General features: G+C 47.0%; 1 protein-coding gene across 6 annotated transcripts in view; it reads right to left on the bottom strand.

Moving 5' to 3' along the window:
- Positions 1-9,243: 9,243 nt before the first annotated feature.
- The window catches only part of LUC7L (LUC7 like), a 36,711-nt gene continuing 20,100 nt past the window's right edge, over positions 9,244-25,854 (bottom strand). For 4 of the 6 annotated variants that reach the window (XM_042972288.1, XM_042972293.1, XM_042972294.1 and 1 more), the window contains 7 exons: positions 22,196-22,306; positions 21,348-21,491; positions 16,199-16,375; positions 13,162-13,250; positions 11,328-11,357; positions 10,705-10,872; positions 9,244-9,667 (listed from right to left, as the gene is read on the bottom strand). In XM_042972288.1, coding sequence (XP_042828222.1) covers positions 9,526-9,667; positions 10,705-10,872; positions 11,328-11,357; positions 13,162-13,250; positions 16,199-16,375; positions 21,348-21,491; positions 22,196-22,306 — 861 coding nt within the window. In that variant the 3' untranslated portion in view covers positions 9,244-9,525. Of the gene's footprint in view, positions 9,668-10,667; positions 10,873-11,327; positions 11,358-13,161; positions 13,251-16,198; positions 16,376-21,347; positions 21,492-22,195; positions 22,307-25,854 lie in introns of all 6 variants that reach the window. The other 2 variants (XM_042972289.1, XM_042972292.1) reach the window with 2 other exon arrangements.

Below are 25,854 nucleotides of genomic sequence, written 5' to 3'. Positions count from 1 at the left end.
TTTCCTGATAAATCGAAATCTGATGTTGACACTCTATGGCTCTGCAGCCCAAGTTTGTATCACCTGAATGGTCCCCCAAAATCTCAGGCTATGGATCTCATTTAAAACGATCCTGGACTCCCTCATAGGCACCTGGCATTAGGAAGTAAGTCCTTCCTAGATAAAGGCACTTTACTATAGGGCACAAAGGGCAGGGCACCTGGGTGGCTCGGTTGGTTAAGCATCTAACTTGGGGTCCGGTCATGTTCTCACGGTTCGTGGGTTCAAGCCCCGGATTGGGCTCTGTGCTAATAGCTCGGAGCCTGGAGCCTACTTCAGATTTCTGTGTCTCCCTCTATCCCAGCCCCTCCTTGGCTCACACTCTCTCTCTCTCAAAAGTAAACATTTAAAAACATTTTAAAAACCCCAAAATCCCGGGGTGCCTGGGTGGCTCAGTTGGTTGAGAGTCTGACTCTTGATTTTGGCTCAGGTCATGATCCCACGGTTGTGGAATGGAGCCCTGCATCAGCCTCCATGCTGAGTGTGGAGCCTGCTTGGGATTCTCTCTCTCTCCTCCCCCCACCCCCCCGGTCCATGTTCTCTCTCTCTAAAATAAAATTTTATTATTTTGAAAAGTTTATTTTTGAGAGAGAGAGAGAGAGAGAGTGCATGAGAGAGGGGGGGAGGGGCAGAGAGATTGGGAGACAGAGCACCTGAATGGGGCTCTACTCTGACAGTAGAGAGCCCGATGCAGGGGCTCAAACTCATGAACCACAAGATCTGACATGAGCCAAAGTTGGCCACTTAACCAACTGAGCCACCCAGGAGCCCCTAAAATAATTTTTTTTTAATTTAAACATTAAATAAACAAATATTCAATGGCTAAGTTTAACAGATAAAACATAGTCACAGAGAGAAATAGTGAACTTAAAAATAGATCTGAATTAAATTCTCCGGATCCTGCCTCACCCTATCCTGACTCTACTAAAGGATGCACTTCAGGCAGAAGGACAGTGAGCCTGGGGAGAAGCCTGAGATGTAAGAAGAAATGAATAACAAACAACGTGCTAACACAAACACTGATTGTATATAAAATCACATATGAGATTAGAAAGGAAAAAAAAAAAAACCTACAGACATAAAACACCAGATATTAATAACTAAGTCAGAATTGAGTCATGACTCAATGGCAGTTAAGTGCTCTTAAGTCCTTATGTCATCTGGGAGGGAAACATGTTTTTATTAACTTTAGATTTTGCTAGTTGTATTACTTTCCTATCGCTGGCTAACAAACTTAGTGACTTAAAACAGCACAAATTTGGGGCGCCTGGGTCACTCAGTTGGTTAAGTGTCCAACTTTTTTTTTTTTTTTTTGAAGTCTTTTTATTTGTTTATTTTGAGATACAAAGAGAGTGCATATGGGGAAGGGGCAGAGAGAGGAGAGAGAATCCCAAGCAGGCTCCGCACTGACAGTGCAGAGCCCGATGTGGGGCTCAAACCCACAAACCATGAGATCATGACCTGAGCCAAAGTTGGACGCTTAACCGACTGAGCCACCCAGGTACCCCAAGTGTCCAACCCTTGATTTCAGCTCAGGCCATGATGTCACAGTTCCTGAGTTCGAGCTCTACACCCAGCTCCGTGCTGACAGGAGCCTGCTTGGGATTCTGCCTCTGCCCCTTTCTCCTCCTCCCCTGCGTGTGCTCTCTTCCTCTCAAAAATAAACATTAAAACACCACCACAAATCCATTCTCGTATTACAGTTTGGGAGGGCAGATGTCCAAACTCAGTCTCACTATGCTGAAATCAGTATGTCAGATGGATTGTGCTCCTCCTTCAGGAAGCTCTGGGGGGAAATCCATTTCCTTGCTTTTCCAGCTCCTAGAATTGCATTCCTTGGTTCTGGGCCTCTTCCTCCATCCGTAAAGCTACTAGTATCTTGCTTTCTTCTGTAGTCACATATCCCCTTGCCTGCCTCTAATAAGGACCCATGTGATCACAGTAGGCCTATCTGGATAATCCAAAATAATTTCTCCATCTCAAAAATTTTAATTTTTTTTTTCATGTTTACTTCTGAGAGAGAAAGAGAGAGAAAATGAGATGGGGCAGGGGCAGAGAGAGAGGGAGACACAGAATCCAAAGCAGGCTCCAGTCTCCCAGTTGTCAGAAGAGCCCAACATATGGCTCGAACCCATGAACCGTGAGATCATGACCTGAGCCAAAGACAGACATTTAGCCGATTGAGCCACCCAGGTGCCCCTCCCCATCTCAAAATTCTTAATCACACCTTCCAAAGCCTTTTGCCATATAAAGCCACATTCACAGGTTCCAGGGATTAGGACCTGGATGTCTTTGGTGGCTATTATTCAGCTAGCATACCACAATACATTAAGCACGTACGTTGTCAATTCTGGAGCAACCATGAAATAGAAATGGAATGTCTGACTTCCAAAGTAACGGAGAGAAAAAAGTAGGAAGTTAAAATACTCTAAAACAGGGGCACCTGGATGGCTCAGTTAAGGTCCAGTTCTTGGTTTCAGCTCAGGTCACGATCTCAGTTTATGGAATCAAGTCCCATGTTGGGCTTTTTGCTGACGGCACAGAGCCTGCTTGGGATTTTCTCTCTCCCTCTCTCTCTCTCACACATACACTCTAAAAATAAATTTTAAAAATAAAAAAATAAAACACTGAAGCACATGGGTGACTCAATTGGTTAAGTGTCTGACTTCAGCTCAGGTCACAATCTCACAGTCCTTGAGTTCTAGCCCCGTGTCGGGGTCTGCGCTGGGGCCTGCTTCGGATTCTGCGTCTCTGCCCCTCCCCTGCTTTTGTTCTCTCTCTTTCAAAAATAAGTAAGTAAACATTTGTTTAAAAATTAATAAAATAATTAAAAACTATTCTAAAACAATCCCCTCAAAAAGGGGCAAAAATGGAAATAGAATGGGCATGGCAAGGGGAAAGCTCAAAATAAGATGGTGTCAACAAGACCAAATATGTTAACTATATTGACCATAAGTGACTTCATTGATCCCGGTAAAGGATAAAGACTGGACACATGGACAAAGACAAAAAGCACAGACTCAAAAAGTGTCAATAATAAAAGTACCTCAGGATCCCCACCTCCTGGTGTTCATACCTTTCTGTAGTCTCTCCACCTCCTTTTGAATGTGGGTTTTGCTGTTTTTAATATAAACAATAAATAAAACAAAGTTAACCTTTAAACCACTTTAGGGCATACAATTCGGTGGCATTTGGCACATTCATACTATGCAACCAACACCACTATCTAGTTACAAACCTTTTCATCACCCCAGAAGCCCTGTGCCCCAGGTCACTCCCATTCCTCCCCCAGAACCTCTGAAGATCATTTGTCTACTGTCTGTACGGAACCGGTTCTAGATAGTTCATATATGTGATCTTTTGTCTCTGGCTTCGTTTTCACTTAACATAATGTTCTCAAGCCTCATCCATGCTATAGTACGCACCAGAACTTCAGTCATTTTTATGACTGAATAATATTTCATTGCATGAAGAGACCACATTTTGTTCGTATATAATGCTGCAAAAAACACTGGAGTGCAAAGAGCTCTTCAAATCGGTGTTTTCGCTTCCTCTGGATAAACACACACTAGTGGAATTATTGGATCATATGGTATTTCTTTTTAATTTTTGAAGGAACCTCCATACTGTTTTGCATATTTTGTCTTCTATCCATCCAGCTGCTGATGGATACTTGGTTGTTTTCACCCTCTGGCTATTGTGAAAAATGCAGCTATAAACATGTGTGCACAAGTATCGGAGTTCTTGCTTTCAGTTCTCTTGGGTATGTATCTAGGAATGTAGTCGTTGGGTTACATAATTCTAACTCGTTGAGGAACTCATTGCCGGACTCTTCTCCACAGTAGCTGACCTATTCTGTGTTCCACCAGCAGTATTTAGGGTTCCAGTTCCTCCACATCTTCACCAGCAATTATATTTTCTTTCTTCCTTTTCCCCTTTCTTTCTTTTTTGAACTGTGGCAATGCTAGTGGATGCTACGGCTTGCTTTTAACCCACAAAATTCTGAAAGGGGACTGGATGTCGCTTCCATGATTAATAACGCCTCTCTTGCTTGGAGACTGTCTCCCTTGCTGGCTTGAAGCAGCAAGCTGCCATGCTGTGGCTGCCCCATGGGGTGGACCTCTTGTTGACACCCAGAAGGTAGCTAAATGCTGCCAGCAACCATGTGAGTGTGGACCCTTCTCCAGAACAGCCCCAGAGGAGACCCCTCGATTGCAGCCTGTGAGGGAGAACTTGGTTGAGCTGTGTCTTGACTCCTGGTCTTCAGAAACCAATGAAATAACGAATGTGTCAAAGACTGCCACAGGTCGGGAGGCTGTGACCTCTGGGAAGACAGAGGGGCCGCAAAGGAAAGACGGGGGTTTCCCAGGAGCTGAGACACCGTTCCATTTCCTGACCCAGGTGGACATGCAGAGCTTGCTTCTTATTCTCTAAACTCTTCCGTGCCCTCTTCTGTAGGGAGAGGCTGGGCCCAGCCAGTAGCTGACTCGTTTGGAGTCCCAGGCACGCTGGACCTTCAGAGAGCTCCAAAGAAGGTTCCAGCAGCCTCAGAAAAAGGCCTAGGAATATGTAATACTGCATTGTGTATTATTACATAATTACATACACAGTATTCCACATACAGTAAGCATACTGTATTATATATTACATAATATACAGTATTATAGTTATATTTATATATAATTGCATCATATATTTACATGCATCTATTACAAATATATATACTTCACCGTATTATAGGTTATGTAATTACATATACAATATTATGTATAATGCTATCCTGTATTGTTCCATAATTACATGCATAGTATTACATATATAATACTGCACTGTATTATATGTTACCTAATTATATATATACACAGTATTCCATATATAGTAATTACGGCATTTTATACAGAACACTTCATTGTATTACATATCATTACATTACATATACAGTATTATATATAATACTGCACTGTATTATACTACATAATTACATACAGTATTATGCAAATAACACACTATATTATTACCTAATTATATATACCAAATTATATATACAGTAACATGGCACCATATTACATATTAGTTACATATACAGCATTATATATACAATACTGTACCTTATTACATAGTTACATTATTACATATACAATAACACCATAGTGTATATTTGAAAGCTGCTCAGAGTACAGCTTAGCGGTCCTCACCACCAGAAAACAATTTGTGAAGACAGATGTTAAGCAGACTTCCCGTGGTGACCATTTTGCAACATATATGTGTGTTGTTACAATTAACAGAACACCATTTATCAATTATATCTCCATAAAGACAAAAAGAAGGTGTCTGGGTCCAGTGGTGGGGGCAGTCTTCTTCACGAGCTCTCACCACTGCTCCTCCCCTGGCAGTGACCCCTGCACAACTGCCTTGGGAGGGTAGCCCCAGCCCACAGGCTCAGCTGTATTAGCCCCAGGGAGGAAAAAGAGTGAAGGGCAGGAACAAAGGGCCAGAAAGCGCTAGAGAGCTTCAGGTGCCCAGGAAATCCGGTGACCCCCAGGGTCTCCCCTCAGACTTCCTTGTGGATCTGTGTTATGCAGGGAGCACTGGCACTCCTGTGAGGATGGTCAGTCCTCCTGCATGGGCTGGGTCAGGGACCACGGCCACCCGCCAGACCTTGTGCCCATCCATTAAGTAGCCATCAGCTTTGTCAGCAGTGATATAACATGCAGGGTGACGTGGCACCACATAGCCTCATGTGCCAGAGGATGCCCAGGGCATGTGCGGAAAGTAGGGGAGGGCTTGTCTGGGGTGCTGGCATACGGACTGTGCAGCGGACAGAGGATTTAATGGTGTCATCAACTGAGGACGTGACTCCTCAACCCCCCTTTCCTAAAGTCCAAGTATTACCTTTGGCGTGTGCCCTGATGCCAAGAGCTGGGGGCCCTTCTTTGAGTCAGCATCTCACTTCACATCCCAGAGATGTCATTCAGGGTTTGAAGCTGGTGCCACTCCTGGCCCCCAACACCCTGCTGCCCCCACTCCAGCTCTCGAGGGTTACGTTTACGGTACGGTGCGGATCCATCTTGCAAAACACTATGCTCAGTCAAAGAAGCTAGTCACAGGTCACTTACCGTGCTTTCACGTACAGAAAACGTTCACAATACGTAAATCGACAGACACAGCAAGTAGATGAGCAATGGTCTAGGGCTGGGTCCGAGAGAGTGACTGCCTACTGGTAACTAGGTTTCCTTTTGGGGTGATGAAAATGTTCTGCAACTACGTAGTGCTAGATAGCATAACATTGGGAATAGATTATAAACCACTTTCAAGTGGTCAAAATGTTGAATTTTATGTTAACGAAAAAAAAAATCGACCTACAAAATAATGAAAATACATTCTTTCTGGGGCCCCTCCCCAGAAAATCGAAGCGGGGAGGCAGGGTAGCAACCTGTTTTAAGGTACCTGTTAAAAGTCTAAGAACCACTCAACTGTCCCAATCTTACCAGAGCGTAACCATATGCGGATCCCAGCCCTCACTGTGGCCACCATCCCATTTCTAGGTTAAGGGTCCCTTCCAAGGCACTCTGGTGCACAGCCCCTCTCCCCCTTACTCCAATCACAGATGGGTACCACCTTGCCCAGGGAGCTCTCCTAGCTCCCAGGCCCAGCCAAGTGCACCTCATTACCCTAAGGGAGGATCTCCACATAGCCACAGAATGCAGTGAGAGCCCAGGACCGGCCAGTGAACCCTAGGGTGGGTGCTCCCCAGGGCTGGGCCCTACTATGGATCCTATGGGCTCCCATGCAGGGAACAAGGCCAACAGATTCTCTCCAACCCTCCCCTCATCAGATGGCAGCCCTCGACCTGGCTAGAGACCCCCATTTTGAGTTTGGAAGGTAGCCCCAGACCTCTACGCAGTAAGAAGGTGCCACAACCCACACTAGGTACTGGTCACTCTGTCCTCCACCAATCGACAGGTCTCTGTGTGTAGCGGGGAAATCCTCAAGGAACAGCAACTGGGAGGGGCTGAGGGCACCACACAGCCCTGGGGTGGTCCCAAGGAACATGGATTCCACTATGACCTTGGGGTCCTGGAGGCCCTGCACCTGCTGGCCTGGCCCACCCAAATCTCCTCAGGGACTGCAACTACCCCCTGACCTGCATCCCTGCTTCTCCATAAACATTTCCCACATTTTTGTATTCTTAGCAAGGACTCAAGGTGGGGTGGTGAACTCTGGTCCCAGCCACTTCATGATTTATGGGTGACTTTCTCTAGGCACCCTCCACATCCCCCCGACCAGGAGCTCACCTCTGTTGAAACCCACCTGGGATGAGCTGTGGAGCTCTGGGAGTGTCGTGCGTGGCCTCCATCAATATCACCTCCTCCTCTCCACCCACCTGGAACACAGGACGGTGTGTCCGCTGCACTCCTGCACACGGGAGCTTGGTGAACCCTTGAAAGCCACGAGGCTCAGGGGCCTGGGGTGCACCAGAGGCAGTGGGCACCTCCAATAACGAGGTTGGAGAGTCAAGCATAAGAGCTCCAGACTCCCTGCTCCGCTACAGACTGGTGAGCGCCCACACGTGAAGAGAGCAACTGCAGCCTTGACCTCAGCCTCATGCTCGTGGCTGAGATCTCACTAAGTCCAGGGATGCCCTTTCAAAACCACCCCTCCACGGATGGTGACACACTCAATACCACTCAAATGCACACTTCAAAATGGTTGAAATGGGGCACCTGGGTGGCTTAGTCAGTTAAGCATCTGACTTCGGCTCAGGTCATCATCTGGTGGTTCCTGAGTTCGAACTCTGCATCAGGCTCTGTGCTGACAGCTTGGAGCCTGAAGCCTGCTTCGGATTCTGTGTCTCCCTCTCTCTGCCCTCACCCCTCTCGTACTCTCTCTCAAAAGTAAATAAACAAACCAACAAAAAAGGTTGAAATGGTAAATTGTGTGTATTTTACTACAGTTCTCCAGTTTTGTTTTTCTTTTGTTTTCTAAAGCCTAACCCTCCAGGAGATGGGGGGTGTAGGCACGAGGTCCTTCTGACACTCTGCCTCCTAGCAGCACACCCTCACGCTGTCTGAGCTAGGGTGTCCCTGCCTGCTTCAGACCATTCTCTGCATTCCCCACACGGGACTGCAGAGCCGAGTCAGGCACCCAGGACCCCAGCCCTCATTCCCTCCGCCCCTCCCCTCCTAGGACTACCCTTAACCCATTCGTGGCTTTGCACCAATCTGCCTCTACTTCCCAAACCCAAGACGCACCTCCACCACCCAGCCAGCTTGGTGTCTACACCACCTACCAAGCCGACGTTTACCCCTTGCTCTCTGGCAGCCTCCCACTGGATGTTCCAGCAAGGCCCCTTCTTCCTGGCTCAGCCTGGACCCCAGACAAGTGCAGGGCACGGACACCCTACTGACACTGCCCTTCCTCCCTGTGGAGACAGGGGGCCAGGGAAAACCTATGCTGCAGGAGTACCCACCTATCCACACATCTTCCTAGAAGGGGACAGACTGCGATACCAGAGTCCACAGCACGGCTACCAGTCACTTCACGGTGCTGGTGGCACAAGATCCAGACCCAGTGACCATGTGCCTATTGGCCCAACCTCTGCACTAAGGGGGTGAGGATGACAGTTTTCACAACTTGGCCGTCAGAAGCTCCCTCCCAGAATAAACCAACCCAAAGGGCTGATGGGCTGATTTTGGTCTCTTAGTTCGTGTGACAGAACAGCTGAGAGCATGAGAACACCACTAGCCTCTCCTGAGTGTGAGGCAAACTACAACCTGATCCCGAATCAGTAACCCCTGCCTCTGAGGACCCTGTGGCTGCCAGGTGGATGCTGTCCAAAGGCCTTTCTTTGTCCTTAGGTAACTCCTGAAGGGGGAACTGCAGTGTGGTTCACTGGAGCCAGGCAGGCTGAGGCTATGCTAACAGCACACTAGACCGGCAGTCCTTCCAGAGAAGTGGATGCAGGATGGGGCACCTCCCTCCTCCCCCACAGAGCCTGCTGTGGTCTGCACTGAGGCGCGGGGCGGGGCGGGGCAGCTCAGACCCTCAGAAAGGACACATCCAGCCCAGCAGACAGACAACTCTGCACACCTCGCTCTGCTTGGTCAGGGCGGCAAGGCATGTCAGATGCCAACACTCAAAGCGATGTCTAACAGGAGGTCACCATTTCTGAGGGTGAATAAAGCTCACGGAGGACATCCAGCGTGTCATCAACCATAGAAGGCCATGGTGAAGTCTCTAGAGCACAGGAGGGACAGCAGAGACCCCACCGCAGCAGTAAGGAGGCCGTCTGTCAGATTTATTTATTCCTACTCAACATAACCCCAGAACACAGGAGCAACTCTGTACATCTCTAGAAACTCACAGCTAGCTCCAAAACAATAGAAATTGTAAACTACAAAAGATGAGGTGTATTCAGCAAATATAAAGGGGTACTTTAGGCTGTGTCAAACGTTTAACAGACTATTTACAGGCCCAGATGTAGGCTTAGATCTCGCCAGCCTCCTTCTCCTCCGATCTCCGCGAAGCTGTCTTCCCGTTGGAGCTCTCCAGCCTCCAGTCAGCGGCCCCTCGCTCACTGCGCCCATGCTCCCAAGACTCCTCCCTTGACGCCCGCTCTCTGGAGAACCTGGGAAAAGAGAACCAGAGGCTCAGAGGAGGCTGGCATCCCCCTTCAGGCTGGCTCCTGGGGCGCTGACAACTCGGATCCTCAACACCAGGTTAGGGAAGGCCAAGACCCAGCACACCTGGGGAGGCCCACAGAAGGCCAGAGGGCAGCCGTCTAGTGCCCACGCCACAAAGGAGTGTTAGGCAGCCATGAAAAAGTAACATGTGCAGAGGTTTCTCCCAACAGGGTAAGCTTTCGCTAGAGTGTAAATGGAGCAAAAAACAAGAGTGCATATGAGAAATATGACCCGTTCTGTAAACGTGATGGAAAAAAGGCTACAATCAAGCACACACAGTGCTTATCTTGAAGTGTGAGTATGAATGGTTTTTAATTTGTTTTTCCTTGGGGTGCCTTGGTGGCTCAGCTGGTTAAGCGTCTGACTTCTCTCAGGTCACTATCCTGTGGTTCTTGAGTTCAAACCCCACGTCGGGCTCTGCACTCACAGGGAAGAGCCTGCTTGGGACTGACTCTCTCCCTCTTGCCCCTTCTGTACTTGTGCATGTATACATACATGCTCTCTCTCTCTCTCTCTCAAATAAATAAATAAACTTAAAAAAAAAAAAAAAACTTAATTTGTTTTTCCTCAAACAAACAACAACAAAAACAAAATAAAACAGAGGCAAGAGGCCCGTGGTCAGGACACAAATCTCAGGGGCTCTGTGTATCTGTGTATGGAGGTGACACTGAGTGTGCAGCGGGTCACAAGAGGGAGCCATACCCATGTAACCACCCCCACAGCCTCTCAACTGTCCTGGCCCTGAATCTACCCACTGCTCTCTGCTTAGAGCTCCCTGTTCCCTGGGCCCCATTCACAATTCTCAAGGCTCCAACACTCAGTCCCACAGATGCCCAGCCAGGCTCCTGAGGCAAAAGCCTCAGACCCATCCCTACCGGGTATGGCCAACGGGCCCCGATGACAGACCCCCAGCAGACCCTGGGAACACAAAGAGAAGGGGCTCACTCCGGGTTGCAGCTACTGAAGGAGTCAGAGTAGTTACTTGTATTTCGCACTCCGGTCCCTGGAAGCCCGGCGGTGGCCCCGGCTGTGGCTCCGGGAACGGCTGCGGTGGCGCCGGTGTCTGTCTCGGGACCGGGACCGGGACGACTTCCGTCTCTCCCTGGAGGTAGATCTTGACCTCCTCCGACGCCGGTCCCGGGAGCGCGACCTGCAGCAGACACCCAGACGGCTCTGAAGGCTGTGATGGCCCCATCCCAACAGCCCTTCTCTCTCAGCAGGTCCAACCTGATGCTTCCCTGGCATCTCCCCTTCCCTCCTACAAAAATACAACTGGGGTTCACAAGAGTCCCCTCAATCAATCTCCGGTCAAAGAGAATTATGGCCTGATGCTCCCACTGATGCTTCCCGAAAACATCTTGCCAGGAAACACTCACTGCCCATAGGCCTCAGCAATCCCACCTGACTTCTCTCATTGACAGTGGGTCCCTCTGCTGCACTAAGTCCCAACCAACCTGACGAAGACAGACAGGGTTTGAGTGTGTCCCCAACCAGCCCTGCCCACCAGGTAACAACTGTGAAGCTATAATGGTTAACTATTAAGGAAAAAATGCACATGGAAAAGGACATTTGACTGAGAACACATTAATGGATCTGCAAACCTACCTCCTGCGATCTCTGGTTCTTGAACCAGACCTGAAAGAAAAAAAAAAGATGAACAATTTCCCCCAAACTGCCCCGCCCCTCACATATATATGACGAGAGGTGCCCCTAGTTCTACAAGGTGAAGGAGAGTCAGCTTCTCAGAGACTTGTTATTTTCTAGTTCTCAGGCCTATAGCTCCAAGTGCCCCCAACTCTTGATTTCAGTTCAGGTCACAATTCCAGGGTTGTGTGGGAATAAGCCCCGCGTCAGGCTCCACACTGAGCGTGAAGTCTGCTTCAGATTCCTTCTCTCTCTTTCTCTCTTCCTCTGCCCCTCTCCCCTGCTCACTCTCAACAACAGGAACAAAGAAACTGAAATCACTATCTTGAAAAGACCTCTGTGCCTCTACGTTCATCACATTGTTATTTACAAGGGCCAAGACATGGAGACCGACATATGGACGGGTAAACAAGTAAATACACAACGCAACACTACTCAGCCACAAAAAGGAAGGAAATGCTGCCATCTGTGACAACATGGACGGACCGTCAAGGCATGATGCTAGGTAAAATAAGTCAGACAGAGACAAATACTGTACGATCTCAGTTATCTGCGGAACCTAAAAAAACCCCCAAACCTCACAGATACAGAGATCAGACTGGTGGCTGCCAGAGGCAGGGGGTGGGATGTGCAAAAAGTGTGAAGGTGGGGGAGGAAAAAAGGGTAGTTAACCTTGCCACATCACTGTAAGGGCACTGTGTATCTGTCAGGAGCACCCCTGCTGGGGGAAGATCTCAGAGGTGAGGCAAGGGTCCCACGTGCTTCCGCACACACAGACACACCCCACCGGAGTAGTGGTCACTTTCGGGTAAAAAGAGACTTACGTGTTTTGCTTAATACATTTTTATACTCAGTGAGTCTCTTTACAATCACAACCTGTTAGATGATCAAAGTAATGAAAAGAAACACAGAGAAAACTATAAACGTGATCTTTCCTTTCTGAATCACATACTAAGAAATTCCTCCAGGAATCCCAGCATCCAGGCCTTTCAAGGAACAGCGAGCTGTGCCCCACGAGAGCGTGGTCCGGCCTCTGCCTCTTCCCTGAACTCTGACCAGATGTCTCCTAAGCATCTCAAAGTGAATACGGTCAAAGCCAAGTCCTGTTCCCTGCAGCGCCTTCTCACCCCATACACCGGTCCCAGTCTTCTCCATTTTCCTAAGTGGCCACGCCAGGCCAGAAAGCAGTGAGGCCGACTTCAATCCCCCTCTGCTTGCCTCGCCACCTCGTACCAGCAAACCTTATCAGCTCTACCCCCACAACACACCCACCCCCTTCCCACTCGCACCCGTCAACCAGCAGCTCCTTCGCCTGGTTCTCCTAGGTAGCTCCTCACAGTTCTCACTGCTCCCGCCCCTGTCCACTGGCCCCACAACCCTCAGTCAACACTGGAGTCTACTCAGCCCTAAGGCCCTTTGGTGGATTCCCCCTAGGGCAGTACGGCTGTGTGACAGAACACGCTCCAGCTCCACAAAGTCTCTGCTCCTGCCCGACCGGTCCGCCCTGACCTCGTGGGGGCAAGGCAGGTGCCTCTCCCATTGCCACCGCTCAGCCCTCCCTCACACCTTTCCAGGCACAAATGAGGTTGTCACAACTGCTCCTGCAGCTCAGGGTGGCCGTGTACACACCGCAAGGCTCCTACCACGCCAGCCCAAACCCTGCTCTCCGAAACATGTCGCACATCGCTTATTTTTCTTTTAAGGGCCACTGAGATCCGTAGCTGAGCTCAAGTGCTATGAGCCAGACTGAAGGAAGGAGCAGGGTCTCCCTGGGCGTGGACCGCCGTGGACTCACCTCCTGCTCAGCCGCTCCTCCCGCTCCCTCTCCTCTCTCCTCCTCAGTCGATCCTGATTCCTCTTCTCCTGCTTTTCAGCCACAGTTTTCTAAATAAACAAGAAATTGGAAAATGAGAGAAGAGCAAGTTACACCAACTAGAGTGTGAACGCTGTTTAACAAAGCACTTTTACGTAATCTCAATATTGGTAATTTAGAAATCCAATAGAAACTTTTAAGAAACAGGAACACAATCACCATTAAAGCTTCTTAATGGGAAATACGTGAAAATAACGCTTTTATCATTATATCTTACAAATTCAGTTGACGTGTATATTCTAACAGATGCTACAGTTCTAAGTCACAGAAATCTATCTTTTGCCTCACACCAATCCAGAAAGTTATTTTTTTACCCAAAGGAGACTCCACAAACTTTATGGTAAAAAAAGAACACGTCTCTAACCAAACATATCCTGCTGCTTGTCCCTGGGGTGCTGCGTGCTACACTGGCTTTAGACCCAGCCTCATGGCGACAGTAGGCCAGGGGAGGTAGACCCTGAACCCTCAATACTTGGCCCATCAGGCTGGATTGTAAACACGGAGCAAAGACAATGCACAGACAGGAGGAGGCCTTGAGAAACGTTACTACCCGAACACAATTGACACAGCTTAGCTCAAAGCCCTGGGATCAGTCTGCATACTCCCACCCAAGGTCAACTCAAAGCCTTTTGGTGCCCCCACCTCTCTGCTGAGTGGAACGAAGCCCTGTGTAGAGTGGAGTAGGGAGACAAAGGGCCATCAGTGTTTTCGTGCTCAAGATGGCACAAAGGATGGTCCCACCTTGCTGCAGACTACAGCCAGACACTGCATGAGAGGCGTAGCAAGGACTGAGAGAGAGGGGCCAGCTGTCCTCAAATCACTCCCAAGGCACAAGAGCCTTCCTGTCTGGTTGCTTCTGGCCCTCCACCCCTGGTTTCACTTGTCCTACACTTGAGCAGGCACACAACGATGGACAGGTTACGGTTAGGGTTAAGGATGGGAGTTTCAGCCCCTTAACTTCCTAAAGGGGATGTGACCGAGCATAGGCCTATGGTTTGGCATTAACTCCTTTCCACATCTCCCTACTTCCTAGACACTATGCTTCCACCCCTAACAAAGAAGGTCTTGCCTCGCTCTTACCCTCAGTGTGTGGCACACCTCTGGGACCACTGTAAGGGAAGCCATCTCTGATTAGGGCCCGGAACTCTACCCCTCCCTACTGTTAGGAGGTGCACTTCCAAATACATTTTCTGTTGTTAGTTTAACAGCTATTATCAAAATATATTTACGTTGCTTTGGTCAACGACATACCACTTGTAACTTCAATGATAAAACATGCTTTCTAGATCAAGTTAATACTTAAATTCTTAAGGTTTTAGGGGGAAAATTTTCAATATACTCTCATCTCTGTTGGAGAAATGTGTGTTAAAAAAAAAATAAAAAGCTTTCAGCTATTAAAAAAAAAAAAAAAAAAATACCAGGACAGGGGCACCTGAGTGGCTCAGTCAGTTAAGCGTCCAACTGTTGATTCTAGCTCAGGTCATGACGTCATGGTTTGGGAGATCGAACCTCACGTGGGGCTCTCTCTGTGCTGAGCCTGCCTGGGATTCTCTCTCTCTTTCTCTCTCTCTCTCTCTCTCTGCTGCTCCCTTGCTCATGCTCTCTCTCAATATAAATAAATAAACTTAAAAAAAAATACCAGGACAAAATTATGGGATGATAGAAAATGGAAACATAATTTGAAGGAGAAATGTAAAAGTGCCATTTCCAACTGCTAAGTAGTACATTTTTAGCGGGCATGGTAGTGGACACCAAACTGCTATTTATGTTCTATTGGCGGGGCACCTGGGTGGCTCAGTCGGTTAGGTGTCCGACTTCGGCTCAGGTCATGATCTCACAGTCGTGGGTTCAAGCCCTCTGTCCGGCTCTGTGCTGACAGCTCAGAGTCTGGAGCGTGCTTCAGTTTCTGTGTCTCCCTCTCTCTATGCCCCTCTCCCGCTCACACTCTGTCTCTCAAAAATAGACAAACATTAAAAAAAGTTTTATATTCTATTGGCGACACAAATATCTTTACACCTTTCATATCCATCAGCTTGCAAGGACAAAATTCCAACTTAATAATATGTGACGGAGTGTATCACTTTTCAAAATTCTATTGGGAGCACAGAGCTGAATGTTTTAAGAGCAGAGGCTGCCACCCCAGCCCCACCCCTGCTGGTGAGTTCACACCGCACCTGCTGGCAACCCCTCTTCAGGGGCAGAGCTCTGTCCCCTGCTCCTTCTGGGGACACACAAGGCTCTCTACCCCGATGGTCACAGGGTCCCAGTCAGGGGCCATATGTCTGTCCCTCTATACTGAATTTGACGTGCGTGGAGGGAAGGCCTGCATAGGAGGCCTAGTACCCCATCCCAATGGTCTCCATACGCAGCAGGGAGGACTCCACCAGTCTGAAAAACCGTTCAAAGTATCTAAAACACACTCATCCTTCCTTCTGAATGTTCTGCATCCATGATATGTTTTAGAGCCTAACCTAGGAAAATGAGGAGTCTTGGGGAAGAGACAAAGGTGGACAGTGGTGCAGCAGCACCATCCAAAAAAGCCCTACCACATCCGCATCCTTCAGAGAAGGCTCAAAGGCAAGGGCCGGGAAATGTGATCTTCTGTCTAGCCTAACCACTCTCCACACATCCACCTCTGCCCAAGGAGAAAAACGAGACCACTGGCTCTTCCCATCTCCAACCAGAAGTTACTTCAGAGGTGGGCAAGAGCGGTCTGTACCTGGGGACGAGACTCTTTGTTTCCTGTAAACAAGTGCAGACTAAATAAATACCCAAGGTCCCTCTGGATTCTAAGACCTTAGATCTCCCGTGTGAACAACGTGATGAAATCAGAATATTTCACTATAAAACTCAAGGCACGTTCTTGAGAGAGGATAAAAACACATGGTTTTCTAGATGTCAAGAAACATGAGGACAGTCAAGAGACTTGTTTCTCCAGAAACACAACACATTAACGTACCCTCAATTGATCAAGCTTCTCTCGAATCTGAATGAACCCCAAGTGTAACTTGCCCCCGAAGTGGTCTGCAAGGCGACGGTCATTGTCGTGGAGACCAAGGTAGGCTGAACAGACCTCACAGACGCGCAGCTTCTGCTGTTGAAAACTGGAAGCGGGCATGGAATTTCTGTATTCTTCCTGGACAACAGGAACAGATCAAGGACAGTGAGGTACCCAGCACCACAACCAAATATTCAACCCCAAAATGGATATATTTCAAGGGACTATAGGGATGACTTTTAAATAAATAAAAACTACACCACTTACAAGCCTCAGATATTTGTAACCAACTCAATTTTCATCGTTTATTTACAAAATGAACTAACAGTCATGATTCCAAAACAGTAAGAACATTTAAATCTCTGACAAGCAGGGTGCTGGTCTCAGAGGCCAGCAGAGAAGGGGTCTCAGCTACGCACAGAGGAGAGTCTAGGAGGGCCAGAGAAGCAAGAAGGGAGAAACTTCAAAAGGGGCCTTTGAAAAAACAAAGCACAAAACCCAAACCAAATAAACCACCAAAACATACAAGAGCCACTCATAGAGACTGTGTCCCAACATCCAGAAAACTGTATACCAATGCAACCCCAAAAACTAAAATGTGGAAGGACAAATACATTAGACTCTCTCTTCAAAGAAGGAAGTATATAATAGAACAGAGCAAACGACACCACCTAGTGCAGCCACTCCAGTCCGAATCCTATTATAAGGAGTAACTCACTCAGCTTCAAGGTGGAATGCATGAAATATAAAAGAAAAAAAAAAAAAAGGAAAAGAGGGACACAGCTCCTGCTGCTTGTGCCAAAGCTAAAACACTCTTTCCAAACCCAGGTTTAAGAAATGCATTCCAACAGTCACTGACCCTTACTTAAAGGGATCTTCCATTAATCCACACGTTCAAAGTTCCCTGGCAAATGGAGATTAATGTAAGTTACCATGTCATTCATTCGACTGGTGGGCACTCTCATACGCTGCTGGGAGGAGACCAGGTTGGTGCAACTAACAGGTGGTGCAACTGAATAATCTGAGAGCAAGACAGTGCATGCCATTACCAGAAATTCTTCCGGGCATACGTCCTAGAACACGCTCATACACGTGCCAGCAAACAAGTGCAAGGGCACTTGCTGTGGAGCTGTCTGTAAGATGAGAAACCACCAACGGACAGTAACACGTCTGGGAAGCGGAAGCCTACAGCAATAACCTGAAGGAAGTTGTATGTAGCAACAAGGAGAGACCTTACAAATAGTGCCAAGTGAGGAATGCATGTGAGAGATGTGTATAGAATGGCAGCATTTAGGGGCACCTGGGTGGCTCAGTTGGTTGGGCAGCCGACTTCGGCTCAGGTCATGATCTCAAGGTCCGTGAGTCTGTGAGTTAAAGCCCCACGTAAGGCTCTGTGCTGACAGCCCAGGGCCTGGAGCCTGCTTTGAGTTCTGTGTCTCCCTCTCTCTCTGCACCTCCCCCATTCGCGCCCTTGTTCTCAAAAATAAGCAAACGTTAAAAAGATTTTTTAAAAAATGGCAGCATTTGGGACTTTTTATTTTTATTTTTTTTTAACGTTTATTTATTTTTGAGACAGAGAGAGACAGAGCATGAATAGGGGAGGGGCAGAGAGAGAGGGAGACACAGAATCCGAAACAGGCTCCAGGCTCTGAGCTGTCAGCACAGAGCCCGACGCGGGGCTCGAACTCGCAAGCTGTGAGATCATGACCCAAGTTGAAGTTGGACGCTAAACTGACTGAGCCACACAGGTGCCCCATTGCTAAACAAAACCAAAAACCTTACTCAAAAACGTAAATATGGTGGGCACACGAATATCTGTGATATTCTGTCCCTTTCTAGTTTCAAAACTTTGAATACCACCGCCTCATATCTTTCAAAATAAACTCTATGCCTAGTTAAAAAAAAAAAAAAAAAAAGCCAATCTCAAAAGGTTATGTACTGTATGACTCCATCTACTTAAGATTCTTGAAATAACCAGAATATACAGATAGAGGACAGATTGGTGGTTGCCAGGGGTCAGAGAAGTGGGTGTGGCTACAGAAGGATCGAGGGAGGGATCTCAGTGGTGATGGACTTTTGACTATCAACATCCTTTGTGATACTGTACTACGGTTTTTCAACATGTTACCACTGGGGGAAACTGACTAAAGGGTACATGGGATCTCTCTGCATAATTTCTTGAGACTACCCAACACACCCACCCTTGTCCACTACTAAAAGCAGAAAGGAACCCACAGGTGCCTTATTACCTTAGGTCAGCACTGCCCAGACCTGCCCAACACCACCCTGTCTTGCCCAGTGGTTTTAAGGAAGTAGTGCTGCCTCCTGGGGGCACCCTCAGTGATGCGGATGGAGGACAAATGGCCAGGGCAAGGATGCTAGGAGTCCTGGGCACGAAGAGCTGCGCATGCTACATTCTGCTCCTGTGTGGGCTGTCTGCAGACATGCACACGATGAACCCCACATCTACAATTTTTTATGCCTACATACAAATCTCTGAGCCATCCCAGGGATTTCTGGTGTTTGCTCGGCTCTTAGAAGCTGAAAGAGCTGGGCCACAGGACGTACCAATAGGCCACAGAGCTTCCCACTGGACAGAGCTGTCAGGACTCTCCTACATGTACACAAAAATTTCCCATTTCAATATACATCGGTTTAGTTCCTACGTAAGGACGTATATACGTGATTTATATTTGTATAGATACTCAGGGACTTAAATCCTGTGCAGAATGCAAGATTTAAATATACATGCAATTTCCTGGATATGTATCTACTCTGTAAACCAGGAAAGACTGTTTGGAACTCTACCAAGTCATACTAACATGGCAATGCCACCCAAGGTAACACCTGCAACTGTCACATTCTCAACCCATCCATCTCTTACCTTGAACACATCTAAGCATTTACATACAAAACATCCATCTGGGGTGGGGGGTGGGGGAGAACGCCTGGATGGCTCAGTCAGTTAAGCATCTGACTCTTGGTTTTAGCTCAGATCATGATCTCACGGCTGGTGAGCTTGAGCCCCATGTTGGGCTCCGTGCTGACAGTGCAGAAACTGCTTGGGATTCTCTCTGCCTCTCCCCTTCTCAATCTGTCTCCCTTAAAATAAATAAAAATGCTGGGGGAAAAAAAATTGTTTACAAAACATCCATCTGGGGGCACCTGGGTGGATCAGCTGGCTAAGTGTTCAACTTTGGCTCAGGTCATGACCTTGCAGTTCAGGAGTTCAAGCCCGAAACTGTACTCTGCACTAACACTGCAGAGCCTGCTTGGGATTCAGTCTCTCTCTGTGCCCCTCCCTCACTTGCGGTCTCTTTCTCTCAAAAGAAACGAACTTAAAAGAAAATCCATCTGTATTGTGAATTTTCTCCCTCTCATGTTCAAGAATGGACCATATCAGCTATATACGTCACTAAGCAGGTGCTGTCCTGCCAGGGGTATGAGGCATTATCTTGGCACCACCTTCCAGGAGATACCTTCCAAGTTGGAGATGACCCCAACCCCAGCAAAGCCCCGTCCTGAGTAATCCTTCTGCTCCCTGTACTGACTACTGCCTCAGTGGGCATCGCTCTAACACCAAGAGGCCCCTGGCACTATCCATGCATTCAGTTAGTCATTACCGAGCTCCTACTGCGTGTCCATCACCATGCCGAGCCAGGGGTGTACAGAGATAACCAAAGGGGACCTGACACCTACGTGCCATCTGCTTACCTCTACCGGCCCCCACCACTCTAAGAACTGTCTCCGTTCATAGGTCTCCACTAAGGGGACTCCCAGGACCAAATTACTCTACCTGGAGACCCTTGGCAACACAAAGTCACTCTCAAACTCAGACCCCATTTCTTTTTTTCTTCTTTAAAGAATTCTTTTATTTCTTCTAATTTTTATTTATTTGTTTTTTGAGAGAGAGATGGACAATCTCAAGCAAGCCCCATGCCCAATATAAAGCCCAGCACGGGGCTCGATCTCACAACCCTGGGATCACCACGTGAGTTGAAGTCAAGAGTTGGACACTCAATGGACTGAGCCACACAGGTGCCCCCAGACCCCATTGCTTCTAAGCACCTGATTTCCTCAGAATGAAACATATCCATCTGTTCACATACTCTCGTCTCTGCACCCCCTCCCGCCTCCAGCACTGTCTCCACAAGAAGGGCATCCTCTGGCTTGTTCACAACCAGAAAGTATCTGACACATAGCTGGAGCTTAATAAGCATGTGCTACAGGAACACAACCATCCCACCTCCCTCTGACTCTACTGTTCCCACCATTCTCAAAGCCGACATGAGCCATCTCCCATTCCAGGGGTAAGGACTTGAGATCCAAAGCATATCCAATGGATACAATAATCTAGGAGGAACACGGTTGTCAGTGATACAAACAATGAGTCCCTGACTCATTTTTTCCACCGCATATCCTGGCCTGGCATCCCAGCCAACACCACTTGGGATGCTACCCTCAGTCTGCACAGGTTCTCCCTACGAGAGATGTACTGTCGCCAAGGACACCCAGCTTTCATTCTCCAATATAACTCTGACCCACTCATGCCAGCTGAGTAACCACCACAGCCAGAGGATCAGAGAGTAAAATGACACCACTCTGGGGGTGCCTGGATGGCTCAGTCGGTTAAGCGTCCTACTCTTGGTTTTGGCTGAGATCTGAGATCATGATCCCATGGTTGTGGGATCGAGCCCCACAATGGGCTATGCACTTACCGTACAGAGCACAGCTGGGACTCTCTGTCCCTCCCCACTTATGCTCGAGCACTCTCTCTCTCAAAATAAATAAATGAACATTACAAAAAAAAAAAAAAAAAAAAAGACACCACTCCAGTGACTTCACTCTCAAGACTGCATTCTGCATATAGGTGTTATGCTCAGGGCTGGTAAGGGACTGGTCTGATGTCACACGAGTGTCACGGGGGGGGCAGAGCAAAGGCACAAACCCAACTGTGCACAGACTCTAAATCCTACAATCCTATCCATACAGCATCTTATTTCCAACTTCTTTCCAATATTCAAAAAATTGAATGCTTTAATTTTAGCCCAAATGGTGAATCTTCTGGGGTTACTAAGTTTCCTCTTTCTTGAAGACATTTCCCACTAACCTCAGCTTCTTTTTTCTTTGCACGGACTTTTTCCACTTCCATAAGAATTTTCTGGGATTCATCAACATTTCCTTCAGCTCCCAGCTGCTCAGCTTTAGCAAGAAGTTTTCCGATTTCTTCATTCAACTCATGTACTTTTTCTGCCTAAGGGAAGACAGAAATAATCAGGTAAGCAGACATCTAAAACCAAAAGACTAGAACAAAGAGAAAGTGAGTGGTTCTCTTGCTGTTCTTCTGTTCCGTTCCACCAGAATTAAAGAGAACAGCCAGGATCCTCACTGAACGCATGCAAAATGTAGAAATTTTGACATCCTTACTAGCACTGTTGTGACCCTGACCTTAAACTAAACCTGGCCACTGCATCCCAGTAAGAGCATGTAAGACAGTAAGAGCATGTCTGTCACTTCCAACGTGGTGGTCAGGGTCATCACAGTGGTCATTTTCAGGGCTGTCTCTTCTCACTTCTATCACAACTCAACCTTCTGGGTAAAGGCCATAAAACATCCAGGTTTAAAGGTATAAATCTGTACTGTAAGCAAAATGCCTAATCATTTGGAATTTAATTTTAGAAATAAAGTAGCACCTTTGGTCCAGTTATCAACTGCACATATCTTAAGTGATGCCTTTACAAAACTGAAAGTAAAGGACACCACAGAGACTTAGTTGTGCTGAAAGAGGGGGAGCAGAGGAGGGATGAACTGATAGGCCAGTTACACAAAGATCTACCTTCTTTATTCTGCGGTATAGGTACCCCACAAACTAACCATTTCTCAACTAGCTTTCCCCCGTTTCCTATTTTACGTGGTGATGTTAAAAAAAAAACAAATGTTAATGTCTCCCAGGCATACCTTCGCAGAAACTTCTGCACTGATCTCCTCCTGCGTCTCTGCCAGTCGCTTCTTGGCAAGCTCAGTTCTCCGATCACACTCGGCAATAAAGGACTCCAAGTGATCCATTGCCTAGCTCAGGAGAAGCAGTGAGCTATGATCAGTTACATGTAGGGCCTTGGAACCCATTTATTCAATAGGACATACACTCCTGGGTTGGTTTCTTAAAAGCCTGTAAGTTCAGTGGGAAGATCTTAAACTACACTATAGCCAGCACGTCCATAATCACATTAAACCAAGGGGCTTTGTTAAACCAAGTGATCACTCAGAAGCATGGTCTTCTCATCTGTTTATTTCTAAAATTTGTAAAAGGACCCCCATCCCTCAATAACATTTCCAGGAATTTTTTAATTATAACACTTGGCCATAATTAACAGCGTTCTCTGAGGGGCAGGAAGGGTGGACTGAGACTAGTATCAGAGGCCCTCTGCTGGTGAGCTGTGGGGGATGCAGATGATGTACTCACTGGTCTGTGTGAGCCACGTAAATATTATTCCCTCATGTTCTGAGGGTAGAGTTCCCCCTTCCACCTCAAAACAAAACAATAGAACAAATATTACTGAGAGCTGTGAGTATGGTTAGTTATTGCCTACGGTCTAAAGTAGCAGGAAAACTGGTTACTACTTACCCAAAGAGATAAAGGAAAAGAAACTCTAGATATCTAATTGCTCACTCTGAAGAGTTTGTGGGAAACACTAAAATACACTAATTAATAAGCTGCTTCGTAGGTTTTAGGCAGTTAATCTGTCATGACCAGTCAAAGGCTCCAGCGTAACTCAGATAAACACACAAACAGATGTGTCAGGCTATGACCAGTGATTAGCACCTCCTAACTCACACCCACAAGTCAACTTGCAAATGTCGGCATTGTGTTAAATATGACAGCAACAGAGTTTAGAACAGGATGACATGACTAGCCCATGTGAACTATCACCAAAAAATACAGGAGAACAAACTCTGGGTAGAGTTCCTAGAAAGCAGATGGAAGGCCAACAGACCAAGTGGTGAGAATCTATGTCCCTCTGCCCAAAGATGGCCAGGGGACAGTAGGTCAGCTGTCAAGAAACCACTCTACAAGGATCAGTGCCACAGTGGAATGGATAATAGGGACACTGGAGAGGGTTACTGTCTCCTCTAGAAATCTTAAATACTCTTTTCAAACAAATGCTTACTTGGAAGTAGGTCAAGACAGAGAAGAGGCTCTGTGACGATGCCAAGCCCCCCCAGGTGCTGAAGAAAGGTTAAAGCCTAATCATCCACTGAGGCCAATTCCCAATTTCACTCCATGATTTTGGAATTCAGTACCTCTTTCCTGTTGTTTGTTGGCCATCCAAATATTCCCCGATGTTTCGCTACATTTCAATCTAACAACCAGGAAAGCAAATGATCATCATGTGTCTGCATGCACTGTACTTCCTGGAAAGATGTAGAGTTGACTAACTCTGCAGACAGGGTGGTAACTTACCAGGATCAAAGTGCCAGCGAGCTGATACAAGTCCCATGCCACCTGTGCTCACATGGGATAATGGATTGTGGCAGACCATCCTGAATCGCCCCAGGTTCACCCACACAGAAGTGTCAAATCTGTGGTGTGGTGTCCCTCCGTTATATACCCAAAAAGAGCAATCTCCCCTGAAACAGACCCACGAATCTACACATCAGGGGTCAAGTGGGCAAGAGACATCTAATAACCCTGCCAAGGCCTTACCAATTAAAGCAACCAACTGCAGCTTCAGCAGAACCTCAATTAGCTACAGACTCAGACATCTGATGAGCTAAAAACTAAATAGGAAACCTCACAACCCAAAATAGGCAGACCACAGGGACATCCTTTAACTGCCACATTCTTTAAAAGACGATGCTTTGTTCTACTGCTTCTTCTCTTCAAAGTGCTTGTCAAATTCAGATTGATTCCTAAAATATATCAAAGAGGAGGTTTAAATAATTTTTCTTAAAAAAAAAAAAAAAAAAAAAAAAAAAAAAAAAAAAAAAAGGTACCCAAGTCTAAAAATTAAGTCCTAATCACAGCCCACCATTGACCAGAACGTGACCCAACCTCTGTGGCTTAGGAATGGTACGAGGAAATATGAACTACTGAGGGTACCTGAGCACAGGGCTGCTGTACAATTGGCACATAAGTCTCACTGCTGCTGAAGGCTATTCCTCCACACGCAGGACCGTCTGGTGCTGCTCCCAGCCCAGCAGAAATGACAGTGGCTAGAAACAAGCATGTGCCATCAAGGAGACAGGTCACAGCACACACGTGTCCCTGTACTGTGTGACATGTCCACACATGCCTTAAAAGAGCTACACAGAAACTCTGAAAGTCTCCATTTCCCAGGTGAAAAAAGTGAGGTACAGTTTCCAAACTACTAAGTAATGGCATCAGGGTGCAAGAACCCTTGTGGCTTGGCTCCAAAGTCCTTACACCCAATCTGCACAACTGTGAGGCGGTCAGTACCAGCCCAGTTCACAGATGAATAGAAAAAGTTAAAAGAACTTGCCCAAGGTCACAAAGGGATTCTAATCCAGAATATCTGACTTAGCAAATACAACTGTTATACTGTCATCTGTAGCTAGAAAAAGTAGGTATAATCACAACTGGTCTCCTATGGGATATTAAAGATAGCTTGGAAATTTAGTTGATATGGTGTGTAGTTTTTGGAAACCTGTGAAGTAAAACATCAAAAAGCAAGACAAAGGCGCCTGGGTGGCTCAGTCAGTTAAGCATCCGACTCCTGAGGTCGGCTCAGGTCGTGGTCTTGAAGTCGTGAGATGGAGCCCTGTGTCAGGCTTTGCATCGGTAGTGTGGAGGCTCCCTGGGATTCTTCGTCCCTCTCCCTCTGGCCCTCCCCTGCCCCTCTCCCACTTGCATGCATACACTATCCCTCTCAAAATAAATAAACTTAAAAAAAATTTTTTTTTAAATAGGAAACAATCTGGGGAAAAAATGATCTCTACTGAATTTAAAAAATAAAATTTTTTGTTTTTTCAATATATGTATGCTAAAGGAAAGTGTTGCTCTGTAACTTTTTCATCGGCAAATATGTTAACATTGCGATTTGCCAGTGTTCAAGTTGAGAAATTTTATAGAGATGACCTAGTAGCAAACATATTATATACCCTTTTCCTAGGAAATTTCTGAATAAAACACTTTCAAGAAGTCAAGGCCTGGCCCTGGCATGTCAGGCTGAGGCTGTGGTAGGCTGGGAGCCTGTGGTGAGGATGGGGAGGCGCCTTCTCCCAGATAAACTCCCAGAGGCTCCAGCCATCAAGCTCAAGCTGAGGGTCTAGGCAGGCTATACCTACACAAAGAATTGCTTTTACAACAACCCCATCAGGACCACAAATAAATACCTTTTTATATCTCTGACTGGCAAAGTCCCCAAAATTTGGCCACTCACTGTTGGCAAAGATGCGAAAATGGAACTCTTCTACACTGCTGGTGGGAACATTCATCCCTCCGGAGAACACTATGGCACCATCAAAATGAAAGATACCCTTCTGATCCAACAGTTCTGCATGTAGGAATCTCTCCCAGATACATGTATACAATGCCAATGTGTAATGCAGCACCATGATCATCAATAGGGGACTGGTCACATAATGTAGATATCCGT

The sequence above is a fragment of the Panthera tigris genome, chromosome E3, assembly GCF_018350195.1.
Source record: "Panthera tigris isolate Pti1 chromosome E3, P.tigris_Pti1_mat1.1, whole genome shotgun sequence".
Classification (NCBI taxonomy): Eukaryota; Metazoa; Chordata; class Mammalia; order Carnivora; family Felidae; genus Panthera; species Panthera tigris.
This window is presented reverse-complemented; position numbering and strand designations above follow the sequence as displayed.